The sequence below is a fragment of the Callithrix jacchus genome, chromosome 10, assembly GCF_049354715.1.
Source record: "Callithrix jacchus isolate 240 chromosome 10, calJac240_pri, whole genome shotgun sequence".
NCBI classification, from domain to species: Eukaryota; Metazoa; Chordata; class Mammalia; order Primates; family Cebidae; genus Callithrix; species Callithrix jacchus.
In genome coordinates this window covers 78,648,397-78,669,686 of record NC_133511.1, presented here as the reverse complement: position 1 = coordinate 78,669,686, position 21,290 = coordinate 78,648,397, and the positions used below count along the sequence as shown (strand labels likewise).

At 40.4% G+C, this 21,290-nt stretch overlaps 1 protein-coding gene across 13 annotated transcripts in view; it reads right to left on the bottom strand.

Annotated features, from left to right (window-relative positions):
* The window catches only part of TEAD1 (TEA domain transcription factor 1), a 273,925-nt gene that overhangs the window by 191,829 nt on the left and 60,806 nt on the right, over positions 1-21,290 (bottom strand). For 4 of the 13 annotated variants that reach the window (XM_078340547.1, XM_054242106.2, XM_078340549.1 and 1 more), the window contains exon 1: positions 9,460-9,620. The exons of 6 other annotated variants lie outside the window; for them this stretch is intronic. In XM_078340547.1, coding sequence (XP_078196673.1) covers positions 9,460-9,474 — 15 coding nt within the window. In that variant the 5' untranslated portion in view covers positions 9,475-9,620. Of the gene's footprint in view, positions 1-9,459; positions 9,621-21,290 lie in introns of those variants that run through there. 3 more of the 13 variants (XM_078340552.1, XM_054242109.2, XM_078340554.1) reach the window with 1 other exon arrangement.

Below are 21,290 nucleotides of genomic sequence, written 5' to 3'. Positions count from 1 at the left end.
CCTTGGCTGATTCAGAGTTCTCATTGTGCTGCATCTAAAACAGCCCTCCCTACTTTGCATACAAAAATAGTCCAGGGCTTCTCCACCAGCTTCTATGACTTTGGATGCTTCTCTCATTCTTGGGTTTTGGGAGAGAAGCAATAGGGAAATCTACACTTCACTCTTGGTTGAGTCATAAGCCAATCAACAAAGAAAACCTCAATCAAGATGGCATTTTAAAGAGCTGACCTGCAAAGGTCAAGCCCTGCTCTGGTCCTTTGACCACAGCCCCTGACATTCAATGCTCTCAAGATCTACTGGATCCAAATGGATCTCATTAGCATTCACATCAAGATCCAAAATCTAGGCTCTAACATACCAAAAGGAAAAAAGTTCCTTGTTCCTCTCAACCTAGGGAACCAAAAACACAATTCATCATATTGTTTTCCTTCCCATCCTCTAGACTATCAGAAATCAGGCTGTCACTTTCTCTTGTGTGGGTGTTGTCAGATCTGGCCTATCTGCCTTTACCCATTTCTAATGGATCTGAGAGCATAGATTCTCACAGCCTACCTAAATGATACATGGATATTTCTGAGTCCCAAAACATGATCGTAAAACTCCTCTGGGGCAGAAGCAGAGCCTGTGTGACCTCTGCAACCTAGGACAGGTGTATCCCAAATAACACTGGGATTCTGGATAAAAGTGAGACAACATAAAATAACAAATAAAATGAATCTGTTTGAATAAATGCAGGTCTTGTGCAATCTTGAAGAAGAAGAACAAAGCTGAATGACTTACACTGCCCAATATGAAACCTCAATGCAAAGCTTAGTCATTAATAGTATGGTACTGGCACAAATACATAGAAAATAGGCCAATGGATCAGTATAAAAAGTCTCGAAACAAACTCATACACATATGTTCACTTGATCTGCAACAAAAGTGACACTGTAGTACCCTGACAAAAGGTCTTTTTCTCCCAATAAATGAGCCAGGTTCATTGATATCCATACGAAAAAAATAAAACTGGACTCCACCTCCAACATACTTTACAATCCATCTGAAATAGATTTTAGATCTGAAAGTAAAAAACCAATAAAGAATTTAGAAGAAAACTTAGCAGATTGCCTGTGTGGCCATAAAGTAGTCAAGGATTACTTTAAAGGGACACAAAAGCACTGATCAGGAGGGGAAAACACGATAAACTGGACTATCTCACAACTCAGAACTCGCTTTCATGAAAGAACCATTAAGAAAATAAAAGCAGGCCGCAAAGTCGGTATTTGCAACATATTTATTCAACAGAGACGCATGTCCTTCATCCTACAGGAACTCTTACAAAACAGTAAGAAATCGGACAACCCAATTAAAAAAAAGTAAAAAGCTAATGTATTTCATAAAACATAACCAAATGGCTCATAAACATATGAAAAGGTGTTCAACTTAGTTATTAAAGAAATGCAAATTAAAACAATGTGATACCTCTATCGAGCCACTAAAAGAACTAAAAAAAAAGAGGGACTAGTAATACTAAGGGTTTTCAAGGAGATGGAGCAAATGGAACTCTCAGCGACCTGATGAGAGCGCAGATTGGCACAATCATTCTGGAAAACTCTTTGGCAATATCTACACACCAAAACTGATTATATATGCATACCTTCTGACTCAACAAATTCCAAATCCCAAGTATAGATGCTAAAGAAATGCATGCTTATGTTCACCAAAAGACAGGTATAGGAATGTTTAGATTTTCATTATTTCTAACAGCTAGAAACAGCCAAATATTTGTTAACAATAGGACATTAAAAACTATAGCATAATCAGGCCAGGCACTGTGGAGCAGCACATCTGTAATCCCAGCACTTTGGGAGGCTGAGACAGGCGGACTGCTTCAGAGTAGGAGTTGAGATCGGCCTGGGCAACATAGTGAGACCCCCATCTCTACAAGAAATACGTATTTCTTGTAGAAAAATTAGCTGGGTGTTGGTGGCACAAGCTTGTAGTCCCAGCTACCCCAGAGGCTGAAGTAGGAGGATCCCCTGAGCCCAGGAGATCAAAGGCACTGAGCTATGATCATGCCACTGCACTCTGGCCTAGGAGAGAGAGACTGTCTCAAAAACAAACAAAACAAACAAAAAAACTGAAGCATATTCATTAAAATAGAATGGTATACAACTACACTGTTCAATGCAGTAGGCACTAGACACATTGGTGAATTTAAATGCAAATTATTAAGATTAAAAATGCAGTTGTCCAGTCACACTACCCATATCTTATGAGCTCAATATTCACAAGTGGCTAATGGCTACTGTGTCATATAGCACAGACAAAAAGCATTTCACTGCCACAGAAGTTCTATGGGACAGAAATGAGAATACAAATGAATAACAACTGCAAGTAACAACATGGGTGAATTCTACCAATGCAATACTGAGGAAAAAAACAGATATAAAGAAATATATACTATACTGTCTGCCTCCATTTGTAACAAGTTCAAACACTAACGAAACTCATCTACATTATTGGTCAGGGTAATAATGACCCTTTGGAGTAGAGAGTACTGATTGGAAGGCAGCATGGGAGGCTTGGGGGTTCTGGCCATGTCAGTGCAGATCAATGGCTTGGAGGCCAATGCATTCAAATGGAAAAACACAAGGGACTCAATACTGATGATATGTGTGCCCTTTTCTATACGCAAGTTGGACTTCAATAAACGTCACGATAAATAAACAAACAAACAAACAAACAAAACCTGCACTGTTTCAGTGCCTTTCTGATTCCATTGTTACCTTAGAGAAAGTTAATTCCAGCAGCTCTGAACACATTTGCTTTTATTGAATTACGCTTTGATGTGCTGCCATCACATTCAAAGGGTTATTAGAAGAAACAGCCTATAAGATTAGTCTCTATGTTGACTGCAAGGATGTGGAAGAGGCAGCTCATCATGTCACACACAGACTGATCTTTACAAAGATCCCAAAGGAAAATTCTACAGCAAACAAAACACAATGTGTTTTTTTACCTCGTGGTCAACCCACCAGCCTTCCTTCAGGTGCCAAAGTGCACTGAGCCACCCTGGCAGGCCCCTTGGAGAGCTCTCGGGTGGTTTTGGTCAGCAAGTTCGGTCTCATTCCTAAGTCCACTTTCAGTCTCTATCCTCTTCTTTTTCTCCCTTCTTTCTCCCACCTTCTATTTATGCTATTTTACAGTCTTGCATGGTGCCTTAAAATGATTCTGAAATAAGATGGGGTGTAAACATGAAAGGGAAAGTATTTCTGTTTTCTAATTACCTGTTTAAATTTAATGTGATAAAGCATTCACTGAAAGCCTCTCCCACCCGTCTCTTCACCCACATGTGCCAAGCACTGGATATGGAGATAAAAATACCATGTTCCCTGTCCTCAACAAGCACCCTCTCCGGCAGGGAGACAAGTAAGTTCATGTACATGCAAGACTTCAAAGCTCCTCCACTGGGAAGCCTGGCCTGACCTTTCCCAACTCCTCTGTGTTCTCACAGGTAGTAGCACCTTTGCCAGCCAGTACAAATGAACTGAACTCACTCATCAGATAGAAATGATTTGTTTATCCATCACTCACATCTGAAGGTTTGTGAGATCTTTAAGGGTTGGGTCCATGCCTTTAGTCATTTCTTTCTTTCATTTTTTTTTTTGTTTTGTTTTTTGGTTGTTTGTTGTTGTTTTTTTTTTGAGACAGGTCCACTGCATCCTCAAACCTCCAGGGCTCAAGCCACCCTCCTACCTCAGCCTCCCAAGTAACTGCGACTACAGATGCATGCCACCATGCCCAGATAATTTTTTTGGTTTTATTGTAGATACGTAGCCTCACTTGAGGCTGGTTCCGAACTCCTGGCCTCAAGCAATTCTCCTGCCTCAGCTTTCCAAAGTGAACCACCTCACCCAGCCTAGTCATTTTTTTACGTCTGGCATTCAGCAGAATGCCTAGCACATGGCAACTGTTCCCCAGAAGAGACTGAATGGTTGCTGGAAATAATGAGTCAATGGGTGAATACATGAATGAACAAGTGAATAAATATGTCACCAGCTGCAATAGAGGAATCAACAGAGAGCGGTGCTGGAGAAGTTTATTCTGTCTCTCGGATGGATGAAGTTTCTCGGGGAGTGGCATTTAGGCTGGTCTGAAAGGCTGAGCTGGACTTATAGGCCAAGTAATAGTGGAGGAGATGTGGAGACGAGAGAGCCAAGCAAGAAGGCCTTTAAAGGCTAGAGCAGAGGCTGAAAATGTAAGCTGAGCCAATCACAGGGGGCCTCACAGGCCATGACGAAAGGTGTATTGCTTTATACAAAAAAGCAGGAAAACACCAGAAACACCAGGAGTGTGTGAGCAACTCCTGAAGGTGTGTGTGTGTCTATCTACTTCGGAAGATAAAGAGTGAAGAACAGAGAATGTTACACATCTGGAATCAGAATTTTTAAATCAAAAGTATTTTCAATATGGTCCAATTCCAAGGCCAGAACAGTTCTTTAAACAGAAATATTACAATGTGATGCCTCCCTTAAGTGTTCCAAGTTTATAAAGGCATTTTAATACAAGCAAAGACAATGACAGTATATAAAGGTGTGTTTGTTTAAACAACCCAGAGCCATGGGATTAACTCTACTCAATACCTGGTCAATCAGCCCTTCTAATGAATCCTCGTCAGACTTTGTCTTCAAGCCCTCCCCTCGTCCCTAAAGAGAGGCTGTGAGCTGATAGCCGGGTCACACTCAAGCCCAGCATGGGAACCAGGCTGCTATGCTTACACAGAGACACACACATCTGCATTTGGCCAATATGCAAACACCAACTAATGCCGACATGAGGCAATGCATGAATTTAACCAAAAATACACAACACCGCCAGTTCACAAATGTCCAGTGGTTCCCAATGATCCCTAACACAAGCAAGTCCCCACCCTTCAAACGAGAAATACAATCTGCCATTTAATGATGACACAGTGATGGAGCAGCTGCAAAACAGGTCTCGCCTTGAGAGATGCAAATTCAGGGGCCAATTAAAGCCCCACCCGCACCCCATCCTCCAAATGTAAACCTGGTCCTTGGTTTACATCCAGTTCAAGTTCAGCAAGAGAAAAAATCTTGGCACTTTGGTTGAAGACTGGCTGAGGCAAGATAAGTGAATAACTACTGTTCCCCCCTCAGACAATTAAGTCACTCATTGAAATTAACAAATATTACTGAAGCACCTGCTGTGGACACAGGACCAGCTCTGAAACGTCCACAAGCACTGCAAGGGAACTCAGTGGGGGCAAGATCCCCAGTCTAAGAGAGGTATGGACAGAAATGCTGATGCACTCCTGTCTGACATCAGGCCTGCCTTCTCCTGCCTTCACTTCCCACGGCCCAGGGTGCTGTGAGCCCTCTCCAGCCAGCAGTCTCCTCTCCCACCCCTCTGACATATCCCAGCAAAGGACTCCACTAAATTCAATCAAATATGCAAAGGCCACATCTTGATCCAATCTACATTTCTACAGCTCCCCAGCACACACGCAAAAGTTTCTTTAGGGAAAAAAGGTGGGGTGGGGGCAGGGTGCCAAAGTTGGGTGGGTAATATATTTCCTTCCAAGGCTACATCCTTCTACAGATTCTGTTAAACCTGGTAGAGAAACAAGATGAGCCCTCAGCCCCCTACATTTATTAAAATGTAATCCATTTCCAATTATACCTACAAATGGCCCCTAAAACCCTCCCTCTGGGAAAGACTTCCAGGGGCAGATTCCCTATCAGTCCAACTGCCTAACAGTGACTCTCTGTAGAGAGAGTCAGAAATCCCCCACAGGCAAAACGAACCAGCGCAAATCTTCACATATACAGTTCCAGCACACTGGTCCTTGACACCTTCAAAGTCACATTGCTAATGAAAGATCTACCTGTAAAAGCCCCATGAAAATCCAAACGTACTCCCGGGTCCTTGGAGAAATAACCCAATCCCACAGCCTCCTCTCAGAGATCCTGTTTCTCAGATAAACTGGCTGGAACAACATCCAAAGGGAGGGTCTTATCCTAGGTTCCCCCACTTCCCTCCTTATCTAAATGATCACCAAGAATGTCCACTTGACCCCCTAGTCCCCCTGGATCCCCTCTGCTCCTCTCTACTCTACTAACTTTGCTCCTGTCTCAAGGAAAGGACCATACCATCTCTGCCTCAGCCCTCTGCCAGAGGTGAGCTGTCCCTTGTCTCCCCATACTCTCACTACTGCCAACAACCTGGTCCCCAAGCCTGGTTACACAGGATGATAAAGGTGGCTTCTTAAACAGAGATTCCCAGCTTTGATGCCAGAAATAACGAATCAGAATCCCAAGAAACCTATTTTTAGCAAGTCTCTCCTATACTATCCTGCAGTCAGAAAGGTTTCCCTAAAATGCAAATAGGACTTTTATCATACACTCGAAGTCATTCAGCGGATCCCTAATCACTCAGGACTCAACTGCGTTATGAGATACCCTGGCCTTTCATAGCTGTTCTCAGCCTGCTCCTCCAGCCACCCATCCAGGACCCCAACATTCTAGCTGCACATGCACTCCAAGAAGCCCCGACACAGCTGGCTGCCTACGCCACTCCCTCAGGTGCCTGGGGCTATCCCAATACCTGACGGATTGCTGGAACTCACAAACCATTTGCTAATATTGTCCTTGGTAGGTACTTAAGAATTGCAGGGATCACCTTGGGCACCTGGAGAATTCATATGGCAGAGTAGTTACATATACATAAAGAGAATATTGAGCTTTAGAAACCCAAAGAGATTGAATTTTTATTCCTCCACTTACTACCTGTGCCTGTGTTTCATGTAAACTGGAAGTAACAATATTAGCCACCTGCTGTAAAGACTAAACGAGACGATCCGTGAGAAGTATTAACAGAATATCTCAATCATCAACAGTCAATGCATATATTGTCTTATCTAAATGCTTAGAGATTACCATAGGTAGTATGTCTTAACTGTGCCACCGTAGGTTCTCAAATAGTTGATCAACAAAACTAATAGGCCAGGCGTGGTGGCTCACACTTGTAATCCTAGCACTTTGGGAGGATCAATCCTAGGCGGGCAGATCACTTGAGGTCAGGAGTTCAAGACCAGCCTGGCCAACTTAGTGAAAGCCCATCTCTACTAAAAATAGAAAACATTAGCCCGGCATGGTGGCAAGCACCTGTAATCCCAGCCACTTGGGAGGCTGAGGCAGGGAAATCACTTGAACCTGGGAGGCAAAGTTGCAGTGAGCCAAGACTACACCACTGCACTCCAGCCTTGGTGACTTTGTCTCAAAAGAATTTTTTAATTAATATTTAATTAAGACAAGACTCAGTCTCAAAAAAGTTTTAAAATTAAGAATGTTAACAGTAATAATAATAAATCCACCTTCTTCCCTGCTATACTGCAAATTTTCGAAGGCAGGCACTATTTCCCATTCATTTCTGCACCCCAAGCCCAGCAACAAATAAGCATTTGCTTTATTTTAACCTAAAATATTAATAAAATTTTGATGATTTCTTAAGAAATACATCATTGTCTAAGGAATTACAAGGGGCCTCAGGCATACCTTAGACTAGAACCATAGAGTGAAATAGAAGACTCGCCGGCCTCAATAAAACCTTCCTCAGGTTTACAAACACCCTGACTACCTGGTTTGTAGCCTCAACAACCAACTCTGCCTTCCTTTAACCCCAGGCAGGGCCTGCTACCTGCTGAGCCACACTCTGAGGTCTTCAGTGGTGATCCCCATCCCCCTCCTCGGGTCTGTGGCATCTCAGTCACTGCTGCAGCCGGCCCACAGCCCTCAGCCCAGCCTGCTTCAGCAGCAGCTCATCCTGGGAGAATGCAGCCTGGAGCCCGCCCCTTCAGCTCTCAGCCAGTTCACCTCCCACAGGGGCCTGGGGGCTGCGCTTGGCCCAAAGTATCAGGTTACCACAAAAATAACAGTGGGCCTGCCTAAACCAGGCATTCAGGCCAAGTGTCCCAGAGGTGAGAAAGAGAAGCCCAGGAGAAGGAAAAAAAAAAAAGCAAGACCTTTGAACATGTGTCAAAGAGGACTTGGTTTTTAAGAAATGAACATTAAATTCATAACTACACTCAGTATCACCACCACAGCCTCTTCAGTAAATCATTTAGTATCCAATCAGAGTAACATATTTATATTATACTTAACAACTCTGAATGTGCTTTTAAAAATATTATTTTAGGGCAAGACGGAGATGAAGTTTTCTTTAGTTTGCTTATTTAATACCATGTATAAAAGTCAGATTTGGGTCAATGAAGGTTTTAACAAGTATTTCCACTCAACAAATTCCTAATATTACTCAGCTTTAATTTTCTCAAAACTACATCCAAACATGTCAAAGCTAATTAGGTTTATTGTAGAAGAGGTAGGACTTCAAGCGGGGGGGGGGGGGGGGGGGGGAGGAGGCTAATAAAAAGCATTTATTCATTATTTTTTCTTCTTCCCTAAAATGAAATCAAAGTTCACTCCCGTGCTACTCTCGTGCAAGAATGCTGCTAGCTTGATGTGGTCTGGCCCAGCCTAGATATTTCAAATAAAGTTAACTTCAATCACCATAGGGAGTTAACAGGGTATTGATTCTCCATCTATTGTTCTTTCATCTTGGTTTACTCCATACACAATGTCTCTTTAATTTGCTCCTAGCAACTGTTTTATGAGTGGGTGGATATAGGCCCAGCTACAAGAAAAGATACACTTCTCCAGGCAGGTAAGCCTCAAGAACAGGCCATCCACTGGGTGGACTGGGTTTCCCATTATAATCCCTATGTGCCAAAGAAGCTGTGAATGCCTTGGCAGGAGAAGACAGAGCCAACTCTAATAGGCACATTTAGATTCACAACCTGAAGGTGTTGAAAGGCAGACAGACAAAAAAATTCTAAGCGAAAAATATGGGCTAAGTTTTTAAAAAATAATTAATTTTGATAAGGAAAAGGTTCTAAATTGTCACATTATTTTGCAGTTATCGATTTACGCTTCATTTTACAATACAGGGTTGCATGTATAAGACACAGCTGTATTCTGAACAAGACTCTATTGCAAAAACTCAAAAAAGAAAAATAGCCTTTAAAATGACAATTTTAGTGGTAGCCAGACCAGCAGTTGACATGCAAACAGGCAACGATTCTGTATTTTTTGATTATTTTTTAGCTTTTCAGAAATAGCCCTCTCCCAAATTGATCAAAAACTTCATAGAAGAACGTATCACCAGTGGACTTTCAGTTCTGAAAATTTAAAAGAATACCATATAAATAGTGAAATTCGCTGTAGTTTCATTCCGTCTTTAAAAGCAGCCAAAGCCTAGTTCCCAGAAGAGAGGATCTCATTCACCTTGCTACTCCCAGTGTGGTCAGAATTAACGCAGTTCATGCAGGGCATATCACAACGTGCAATTATCAACCAGCATTGACATTACTAAAAGATCTTTAATAATCCCGGTTTTTACCATAAAAGCTCTCATTATTATCCCAGCTCTCTTTGCTTGTTCAGCGTGCCTGGTCACTTACAGGAGAATGAGAAAAAAACGTGGACTCAACTCATCTTTCCCCAGCGGTGTCACCCAGTGAGCTGTTCATGTCTCTGCAGAGCAATGCCACCACACTGCCTGACCAGGTTTAAAATTAGCCGAGCCCTGGAGAGCGGTGGGTAACCTTCTGACAAGGTTAGCCAGCAGAGCAGAGCGCTGCTCAGGGAGGGACATTAATAAGAAGCCAAGTAGAGCCTTTCAACAAGCCCATTAGGGCCTCTCGGAACCAGCAGTCTGGAAGCCTAGGAGAGCCGGGTGCCTCAACGCCAGGAGGCTGACCAAGGCCTCTTATTTTTATCCCACCGAGTCAGCAGCTTTCTTTACAGGAGATAAATACAACCTCCAAATGTGCTTCTCCAAGTTTAAATCCAACATCATGTTCACCCACTCACTAATTACACAATAATTTTTAAATTTTTTATCAGGTTTTAAAAAAATACTTCTGGAACACCTCTAGTTATAAAGTTAATACCCACAGATGACCCAAAAAAGTGAAACACATAGAAATATCCATAAAGAAAATTAACTTTACCCATATTCCACCATCAAATAATAATCAGTGCTAACCATGCATTTTGATGTCCTTACACTAATCATTCCTTTAGGTTTTTGTTGCCCACCTAACATTTCAGTCAGAATTAGTTCCTATGTCCTGAAAACTTATTTGTATCTGTGATATTTAAGAGGTACATAATATTCTGGGTGGAGGATATGCTGTGACTTAGCTCTTTCCCCATGCCTGCACATTGAGATTTTGCCAAGCTTTTCACTGTTGCAGCAAACATCCTGGTAATCCTTTCTCAAGGACAGATTCCTAGCCTATAGTAAAAGAGCAGGAACAATTTCAAGGCCACCAATACAGACTGGGGACCTCTCACACTGCATACACAGTCAGTATTTTCCGAATAAATGGACATGTCTCAGTGCTTTCTAAATAGACAAACCTAAATTCCAATGTGACACTTTCCAAGCGCCTTTGGGGATAATCGGGCTTAGCACAACTAACTTTCTCTCAGCAATGAATTAAAGAAGACAAGTGAAGAATCTATCAACACCTCTGAATATCTGCCAGTTTCAGACACTCCTACACCATCTCCAGTACCCGACTTGTTCAGCTATACCAGTTGTTTAAAATACTGAAATACTTCCATAAGAGCATGGAAAGAGTCAGTGCCCCAAACCCCCCTCCCCAATGCTCTGTCTCCGCGTAGTACCCCAAGGCCTCCTCACTATTCAACAAGAATAGGTGTCTGGCACATCTGGGGGGCTGCAGTGCTTTCTGGTTGTTAAATATTCTAAATACCACCCGTGTTGATGGGTAACCATTTCCCCCCAGCTTAAATCTATTTCATTTGTCATAGAGGCAACTTTTAAAATCTTAATTACCACCACTTTAATACTATTTCTTAAAGTCACCAGATTCCCTAATACTTTGGTTGTTAAACCAAAATTAACAATTATTAGGAAACAACTACCTATCAGGGGGCTGTTCCTGCTAAGTTATTCTCTACAAAGCATAGTGAGTTATGCTGGACTAAGCTGAACTCCATAATCGTAAGATTCATGAACCTAGTACTAATACCAGTTACAATGGTTCCCCAAGGATAAAAGCTATCTGCTTAGATCACCCAGGAGGCTTAGAGGAACTTTCAGATCATCAACCAGATTCTCAGCAAAATACTGAAATACTAAGTCTGGGGATAAGAGAAGAGTCACGTCCTGCCTACCCTGTGCCCAGGTTACCCTCGTATTGGCTTACCTGTAATACTAATAAAAGCAACATTTATTGAGTGCTGTCAATGAGCTAGACATATATTGCTATGCCTTTAGAAGCATAATTTCTACCTTTAATTCTCTTTGCTAAACTAAGCCTTTTTCTGTGAAGGGGAACAGGTAACTAGTATGTGGAACAGAGTTTCATTTCCTCCAAATTTTTTTAAACCATCTTCTATTAGGGATGCCAAGACAAGAACACCAGCTGAGAAAGAGAAGGACAAACAAGAGGTCTCTATAATTGGACTTTGAAAACCAAGAAGGTGCTAGCCTGGACATATTATAGCACTGCCCAGCCCCACAGCTGGACCATGGCCCACTTTGGAATCAGCTCAAAGACAATACCCTCCCATATCTCCATTACAGAAGAATATATTCCAAATTCCAGGCTACTATAAGAGCTGGAGGCTGAGCTGTGGTTTCTGTGCCAGCCAAATCAGTGAGATTCTAATAGATGGCAAAAGTTTAAGGAAATACACCTTGTTAATAGTAAATACAGTTAATATTCACAGCTAGCATTTATTTGACACTATGTGAGGAACAGGGATCAAGACTTCACTTTTTTAAAGTTTTATTTTATTTTTGATTGACAAATAATAATTGTATATGTTTATGGGGTGTATGTTTATGGGATATACATGTATGAACATGTCTCAGCGCTTTCTAAATAGATAACCCTAAATTCTAATATGACACTTTCCAAGCACCTTTGGGCCTAGCCTGATTTATTTCCATGCAGGTATACATTGTGGAATGATTCAATCTGATGAATTAACATGTCCAGAATGATCCAGTCTGATGAATTAACATATCCGTCACCTCCAATGGGTATCATTTCTTTGTGGTAAGAATATTTAAGTTCTTCTCTTTTTTGCTATTTCAAAATATACCACACATTATTGTTAACTACAGTCACCATGTTATTGCACCAGAATTTATTCTTCCTAACAGAAACTTTACGCTTTGACTAACCTCCCCTTTCCCTACCCACCCACTCACCCACTCACCCCCCGGAACATCTGGTAACAACCATTCTACCCTCTACTTTTATGAGTTTGACTTCTTTAGAGTCCAGAACTTTACTTTTATTATTTCACTTAATCCTCATCATAACTGTAAGAGGTAGAAATGTAATATTACTATCTCTGTTATTCAAATAAAGAAAATGACATTTAGAAATATTAAGTAATTTGTCCAGAATCATGCCACTAGTCAGTGGTCAAGCTGAAATTCAAACCCAGATTCATCTCCTTGAGCTCAAGGTCTAAATGTATTTGTGAAAGAGTAAACCTTCCATCACTAGAGGTAATCAAAGAATAGCTAGAAGACCTCCTAAAACAGTGAGGCTGTAGGGGGACCAGAGGCAAATGAAGATGTCAGAAAGGTGCATTCCAACATCTGATCTATGGTGGGTGAAAACGAATTGCCTACTGTGTGCTGGCTCCATACCAGGTGCTCATGGGATGTGAGGAGCTGGCCAGGCCCTCTAAACCAAGTGTGCACACAGTTAGCCTAGAGCTGAGTTAACTGACACCCACATGATTTTTCTGCCAAAAAGCAATACAGCTGAAAAACAAGGCTGTTGGAGAGTCCAGACTCTGTCCACTGTGATCCCAGGAGTGCTGGCGCATGGCAAAAGCTTGTGCTTCTTTCTGCTTTCCCAGAACCACAAATCCAAGGATGAGAGTCTTGCTACTGCAGGGCAGGGGGAAAAAAGGGCTTTTTGATCTTCTCGTTAATATCCTGCACCTGTACTTTTCTCCAACACAAAACTAATAAGGTAAATAAACAATTCAAATTTATATTGGAAAAAGTCAAGAACACAAGCAGAAAGGGGAGATGAATAGACAATTAAAGAGGAGAATAAGCATATAGGAAAATATACATGGTCATATTTTCCCATATGCTTATGGGAAGAAAAGGCAGAAAAATGTCAAATTCAAGCAAACTCAAGGTGTTATTTTCAACCTCTTATTCAGCAAATCTTTAAAGGCTCTAATCACATCTCTAGTGAATATGACATAGAAAATATCCTGGTGGTGGTGTGGATATGAAAATCCAATTAGCTACATTTATTGGGAACCTCAAAAGGCTTAAAACCTCTGAACTAGCAATCCTAACCCTAAAAATTTATCAAAAAGAGAAAATTCATTAGAAGATAAAAATTATGAGCACAAATATGCAGATTATAAAAACCAACTATAATACAATAAAAAAAGACTTAAAAAAAACTACATGAATGCAAAGAAAACTGGGCATTCATTTAGAAGAATAATTAAAATTAACTAAAACATAAGGGAGAATTTCTCAAAGAATATGAATTTTTAAAAGCAAAGCAAAATTATATAATGATTATAACTAGTTTGATGCATATAGCTACACAAAGTGAAAATAAAAAGGAGATAGTTACTAGGTCAGCACAATGACATCACAGTTTTTTTTCATGTTCTGTTGTTTTTGCAATTTTTAAGAAAGGATTCCAATATTTTTAAAAAGAAAATTTAATATACATCAGTTACAAGTACAGTTATTCAAGAACTTGAATACAAAAAGAAAGATTAGAAGTCACAAACGTGGGGATACTTGAATACTTTATCATCAGGATCCACCCAGGCAATCTCCAACTGATACAGTTTGGCTGTGTCTCCACCCAAATCTCATCTTATAGTTCCCATAATCCCCATGTGTTCTAGAAGGAACCTGGTGGGAGGTAACTGAATCATGGGAGCAGTTACCCTCATGCTGTTCTCGTAATAGTGAGTTCTCACAAGTTCCAATGGTTTTATAAGGGGCTTCCCCCTTTGCTCAGCACTCACTTCTCTCTCCTGCCGCCATGGAAGGCGTACCTGTTTTGTCTTCTGCCTTATTTCCTGAGGCCTCCCTAATCATGAGAACTGTGAGTCAATTAAACCTCTTTTCTTTATAAATTACCCAGGGTCAGGTATGATAGCACTTCATAGCACTGTGAAAACAGACTAACACGCCACTTTATGTCTAGTGACAGTTTTCACATACACACATTATAGCCTATTTTAGGTAGACCAAATGACTTGATATTCCCTCAAACATTACAGTAGCAATAATCACAGTAGCTACACTTATAGAGTATATATTCTGTAGCTGGCTCTGTTCTAAGCACTTTGTATGTCTTGACTTATTTAATGTCCATAACAATACTATGAGAAAAGTACTACTGTTATTCTTATTTTAGAGATGAGGAGACTAAGGCATGGAAAGAAAATAAATGGCCTCATCACTCAGAGAAGTGAAAGAGCCAGGATTTAAATCCAGACAGTCTGACTCCAGAGTTTAATTGATAACCACCACATAACACTGCCTATGTGTACAGACAAGACTCCCAAGCCACTGCTATGCTGTTCCTCTTGTCTGAAATGCCTTTCCTCACCACCTATAAAGCTCCCACAAATACTTCAGAGGCCAATTCAATTGCTACCTCTTTGGTAAAGCTTTCTTTGGCTTTCCCATGCAGCTTTTGTTTGTGTTACCTGTTAAGTCCCACAGAACTTTATACATACAACTACTTTTTCACTAATATTTTTTAATAACTCATTGGGCTTCTCTCCCTAATGGATTAATATTTTGGGTGGGAGATAGATAAAAGTGTTCTTTGTATCTGCAGTGACTAGCCCAATGTCTGGCATCTAACATATAATCAATAACAGAGGGAGGGAGGGACAAATGAATGAATGACTTATCAGTAAAGGTAATACAGAGCTCGTTAATGTGTTCATTAGCATTTTACATATACTTGAGGTTTTAATAAAATAGGACCTTGAATATTATTCAGCCTTGAAAAGGAAGGCAATTCTGACCCCCATGACAGCAAGAATAAATCTTGAGCAGGTTATGCTAAGTGAAATAAGCCAGTCACAAAAGGACAAATACAGTAGGATTCCACTCATAGGAGGTACCTGGAGTAGTCAAATTCGAAGACAGAAAGTAGAATCGTGGTTTATAGGGGCTAGGAGAAGGAGGAAGGAATGGAGAGTTGTTTAATAGATACCTTTTCAGTTTTGCAGATAAAAAGAGCTCTGTGCATAGATGGTGCTGATGATAGCAAAACAATGTCAATGTACTTAATACCACTGAACTGTATACTTAAAAATGAAGAAGGTAACTTTTATGTTACGTGTACTTTACCACAATTAAAAAGACAGACCGTAGAGAGATGACAGATTAGATGACTGATTGATTGGTAAGACAGACAGAATGAGACCTCAAAACAAAGCAGTCAGACCAAGTCAAATTATACCCACAGTGTAATCTAAACATAACACTCAGTGCTGCACCACTCATATTCCAATAGATGCTTCACACATACACGCAGTCACCCCTTGTATCCTTTCAGGTGTCTTCCCATCTCAACAGAGCTATCATTTTCTCCATGAAGCCTTCCCGGATACCTAAGTCAGACTGAGTGGTCCTGTGCCTGCTTCCACAGCACCATGCCCTTGCATCAGAGCACCTCTGAAACTGCCCATCAACAAGTCTATTTCTCCAATGTCAAACTCCAAAGGCAGCAACCCTGTCTTACTGGGGTGTGTCTTTAGGATCTGGCTTGGCACATAACACCTTTAATGAATATAGAATCAATTCACTAACTGCTAAAAAGGGAGGGGCTGGAATATTGCTCTGATTTTCAGAGCTCACATGCCAAGCTGTCTTAAGGAGTGGTTAGCAAGGCAAGTAAAAACAGAAAATTCAAAGATTTTTTCATCTGAAACAAAGGAAAAGCATCCAAGTCATCAAGAGGAAGAGTCTCACCACCTCCCCTATTAGAAAAAAGGAGATCTACTTGTGGGCAAGGTGATTTGCAGAATCTACACACCTACAGAGTTAAAGCTGTGCCTGCCTTCTGGTATCCTAAAACTAAGATTCAGTGCCACACATGGTGCAGGGGGGGCTTAGACATGTCACCTCTTCAAATTCTCTTGATATCAAAGGAGTATTTTCCTCTTTACAGGAACAAAAGTTTAAAATGCAGTTTGATCAATTTGTCAGATACCTATTCTTTGGGCTAAAATTAGAAAACTTTCTTCAAGGCTGCTAAATCTTTACTGATGCTATATTTTTATCAATACTTCAGGGTCAGCTCAGAAGGTAGAGGGGCGGTAATTGCTTCTCTTCCCTTACACCATTTTACATTCTTTAAGACAGCTGGTACATGCATAGTATTTATTCTATGTATTTCTGCCTTAGAAATTACTTACTATCTGATATGGTTTAGCTGTGCTTCCACCCAAATCTCATCTTGAATTGTAGCTCCCATAATTCCCATGTGTTGTGAGAGAGACCCGAGAGAGATAAGTGAATCATGAAGGCAGTTTCCCCTATTCCGCTCCGGTGGTAGTGAATGTCTCATGAGATCTGATGGTTTTATATACAGGGTTTCCCCTTTCACTCGGTTCTCATTCTCTCTTGCCTGATGCCATTTAAGACATGCCTTTTGTCTTCTGACATGATTGTGAGGCTTCCCCAGACACATGGAATGGTGAGTCCATTAAACCTCTTTTTCTTTATAAATTACCCAGTCTCTGTTACGCCTTTATTAGCAGCATAAAAATGGACTACTACACCATCCTTACAATGCTTCTCTATATACACCTCCAACTTTATTCTTAATTTATGTTTCACATAGGAGAAATGAATTTTTGATTTGCTACTAAGCAAATAAATCTTTTTTTCCCTCCAATTATGAGCAAATGGTAACAGTGACACTAAAAGGCATGCATAAGCTAGGCACATCCAGACTTGAGCCCCACAAGCTGTAAGCTGCCAGAGTACAGAGCTGCAACTGAAAAGCACAAACGACTACCAATATGACTTAAGTCTAGCTTTAGGGCAAATCCAGTGCGGAACAGCTCCATACAGGTAATGCTGAAATGACAAGGGACAGCTGTAAGTAGAGGATATACATTTGCTTGTCAGCTGTCTGAATTCTCCATCAGTAAGCAAAGTCCTCACACAAACCTAATTTCTTATTTGTTCACCAAGAATTATCACAGGCAAAAGGTATCTGGGGACCTGAGACAGAGCAGCTGAGATGCAGAGGGCATTTTTAAATGCAGATGATTACATTTTTTTTCTTTTTTGCTTAGTCTTTCATTGATTTTAGTCAAACCATCCTTATGAAGGACTTAAGTGAACTGCGAAGATGGGGATGTATAAACATAAAGTCTGGGGAGTCTAACTTCTGCTAAGTAAGATAAGATAAAACAATAATATAACAATTTTGAGCAATTCCTTTTTTCCCCAACCTAGGCCTCCGTCTCCTCATCGGAAAACAAGAAAGCCGAAACGTGACTTTTTTAGATAGCTCTCAAAGCGTAGTATTCTATTTCTACTCCATTCTCCTGTCCACCAGAACAAACAGACTTCTGGCTTAGTCACAGCTGGGTCACAGCTGGACTGCCCAAGAGTTAAATTTTTCATCAAGTCCAATAAAGTATTATTGACTCTATTTAACATATGCATACAGATACGAATGTTCTAACACCATTTTTGCTTCTAAAGAAGCAAACTATTTCTAACAAAATAATAAAAGACAGTCATTACAATTCTGTCCAACTATTTTAAAAGGCACTTTTCAAAAGAAAATCCTATAAGAAAATTTTAGGTAAATTTTTAAAGTAAAAAGGATCCATTTGGCCATTTCAAAGAAACAGTCTCTGCTTTTTTAAAGTTAATTTCTGCTTTGCCTAGATTTCTTTATGAATGGATAAGAATCAAAAGCTTAAGTTCTAGCTGGAGCCTATTGTACTCCATAAGACCATCAAGATTCATATAAATCCTAAATTTAATTAATATATTCAAGCATCATTCACAAGCTTTGAGGATTATGCCTGGATCTGAAACTCAGAATACAATAAATATTCATAGATGCACACTCTTTAGGTTTGAGAGCAATCACTAGTAAATTGCATCTTCAAAGGAGGAGAGGTGATTATTTCTGTCCCACTTTACAACTTTTTGAATTCAGCAAAATATCTAAAAGCTTAAATGCAGATAACATTTTAAATCACATTTTTTTCTTTAAAAAGCTAAATTCATTTTCATCTTAAGATACACCACTACTGTGCACACCTATCTTTCCTGAATAGTGTGTTCTAGGTAGGGCAATGACAAAAAAAACAAAACAAAACAAAAGCTAGAAAACCTAAAGCCTTTGGTATTAAAAGGCTGTACACATGTCCACATATTTTGGTTTTAAACAGAAACAGTAAATGAGAGGAAGAGAAAAGGATGCATTTGGAATTTCAGGACATTATGTAGATTCACAGAAAGGACTCTAAGAGGCAAACTCCTTGCCGGAGTAAACAACTATCTCAATCATATTAACATTTTAAAAAATATTTGCCTTTACAATTCACATAGTGATGAAGCACTTGAAGCCTTATTTACTTCTCTAGATGTCTAGCTAGAGGATAAAACATGGCCTATTATGTACTAGTTCTGTAGAACCGCTTGAGACACAAAAGTGGTAGGTACCTGGATTGCTCACAATTTAGTTGTGTGTCATAAAAGGCATGCAAGCATTTGTTCAACTAGCCTTCAACAAGCATACAGCCAACTTCAGGCAGGGCTCTGTGATGGAGAGATGAAGTAAGTAACTAACTCCTCCCTGAAAGATCTCACAGTCCAGTGAGAGAGGCAGATACACCAACAGACAACTCTAAATGCAACCCAGTAACTGTTGTGATAGACAAATGTACACAAATCGTGGGGGGGCAGGGTGGTGTTGGAACCAGGGGATGCACGCCTCGTGGTCAACATAAGTCAAGCATACGTCTGCCTTGGTCACAGCTATAAACCCAGAACCCAGAACCGTGCACAGCACACAGTAAGCCCTCAAAAAAAAAAAATCAAAGCAAGAAAGAAGACACAGAGGGCAAGCAGTGATCCGCCCAAAGAGCTGGGAGCTTGGTAGGGAGCATGACACAGAGGCCTGGGTTGGAATGCACATTCCACCACTTTGTAGCCGTGTGATTCTGTCAAGGACAGGGACCAGAGATGACAAAGAACCACAGCAGTAGGATAAGATTTTTTTTTTTCCCACGTCTTCCTTGCCCAAATCCTGCAGGAAGTCCTTCCCCTAACACTTAATTCAGATGAGACTCGGAGTGAATGAACCAAGAAAGAACTGGGGGAAAGGAGAGAGGAAGAGACAATTCCCTGGGTAGCTATGGAGAAAGAAGATCCTTTTCATCCTTTAGAATGAAAACCTTCAGTATTTCGAACCTGGAAAAAAGGTTTTAAAAGTCCTGAGCCAGACATCTCAAAGGTTTCAACTTCTGCCTGGCCATAATACTTTTCTGGACTGCCCCAGATCCTTGTCAATTAGGCATAGTCACATTTTCCCCATATCCCCATTTTAATTTCCTTCACTAAATTAATTACAGCACAGTAACACTTTATCAACACAAAAGTAGACTAAACTACCTTTAATATAATCTTAGATCTTCCAAATTCTTTAAAATTATATACAGCTGTGTGTTTGTGTGCTTCTGTATATGTAGTTGTAAATGCCTATGAATGCACAACTGTTTACGTGTAGTCACATGTTGCTTAACAAAATGTCAGGCAATTTTGTCGTCATAGATGAAGATCATAGAGCACACTTACACAAACCTACATGGTATACCCTACTACACATCTAGGCTATTTTGGAGAGTTATGGCCTATAGTTCCCGTGCTACAGATCTCTACAGCATGTTACTATATTGAATATTGTAGGCAATTTTAACACAATGGTATAAGTATTTGTATATCTAAACATATCTACACATAGAAAAGGTACAGTAAAAATATGGTATAAAAGATTAAAATAGCATACCTGCATAGGGCACTTCCTAGAATGAAGCTTGCAGAACTGGAAGTTGCTCTGGGCAAGTCAATGAATGAGTGATGAGTGCATGTAAAGGCCTCATCTATTACTGTACACTACTGTAGACTTTATAAACAATGTACTCTTAGGTCACACTAAATTTATTTTTAATTTTCTTTTTTCAGTTATAAAACCACCTTAGCTCACTGCAACTTTATAAACTTTTTAATTTTTTTAACTTTTGACTTGTTTGTAATAACACTTAGCTTAAAAACATGAACATTACACAGCTATACAAAAATATTTTTCTTTATAGCTTTTTCCATAAGCTTTCTATTTAAAAAAAATTTCTTCTCTTTTACTTTTCAAAAACAAAGACATAGTTGGGCAGAGTGGCACACAATGTAATCCCAGCTACTCAGGAGGCCTGGGCAAAAGGATCTCTTGAGCCCAGGAGTTCAAGACCAGCCTGGGCAACATAGCAAAACCCTATCTCCACAGAAACATTTAAAACTCAGTCAGGCATGGTGGTGCATGCCAGTTACTTGAGAGGCTGAAGCAGCAGGATCACTTGACCCCAGGAGTTCAAGGCTGCAGTAAGCTATCATCACAAGATCACACTCCAGCCTGGGCAACAGAGAAAGACCCTGTTCCTGGGTGGGGAGGAACACCACACGCGCGCACACGCACACACACACACACACACACACACACGCAAACACATTAGCCTAGGCCAACACACAGAATCAGGATCATTAGATGTCAGCAGGCAATAGCAATTTTTCAGCTCCATTATGAAGTGACCACTATTGCATATACGATCTGTCATGGACTTTTGAAACATCATTATATGGCACAGACTATATATACATATGTTCACACATACATGCTATTTAAATATGCATGCACAAGGGCATGCATCTATAGAAAAATACAAACTCACTTTCTCATAGCTGAGGGAAGTGTGACAGATACCACCATGCACCCAGGTGGGAGGCAGGAGGGGTCAACTGAGTGGCTACCTCGGAATCCTGCAAGCTCACTTTACACAAATAACTAAGGTTCTACCAATGAAGAAGCTGTTAAATTTCCAAGGTCAAGGGGACAGGGCTCAAGGTGCTCAAATTTCCTG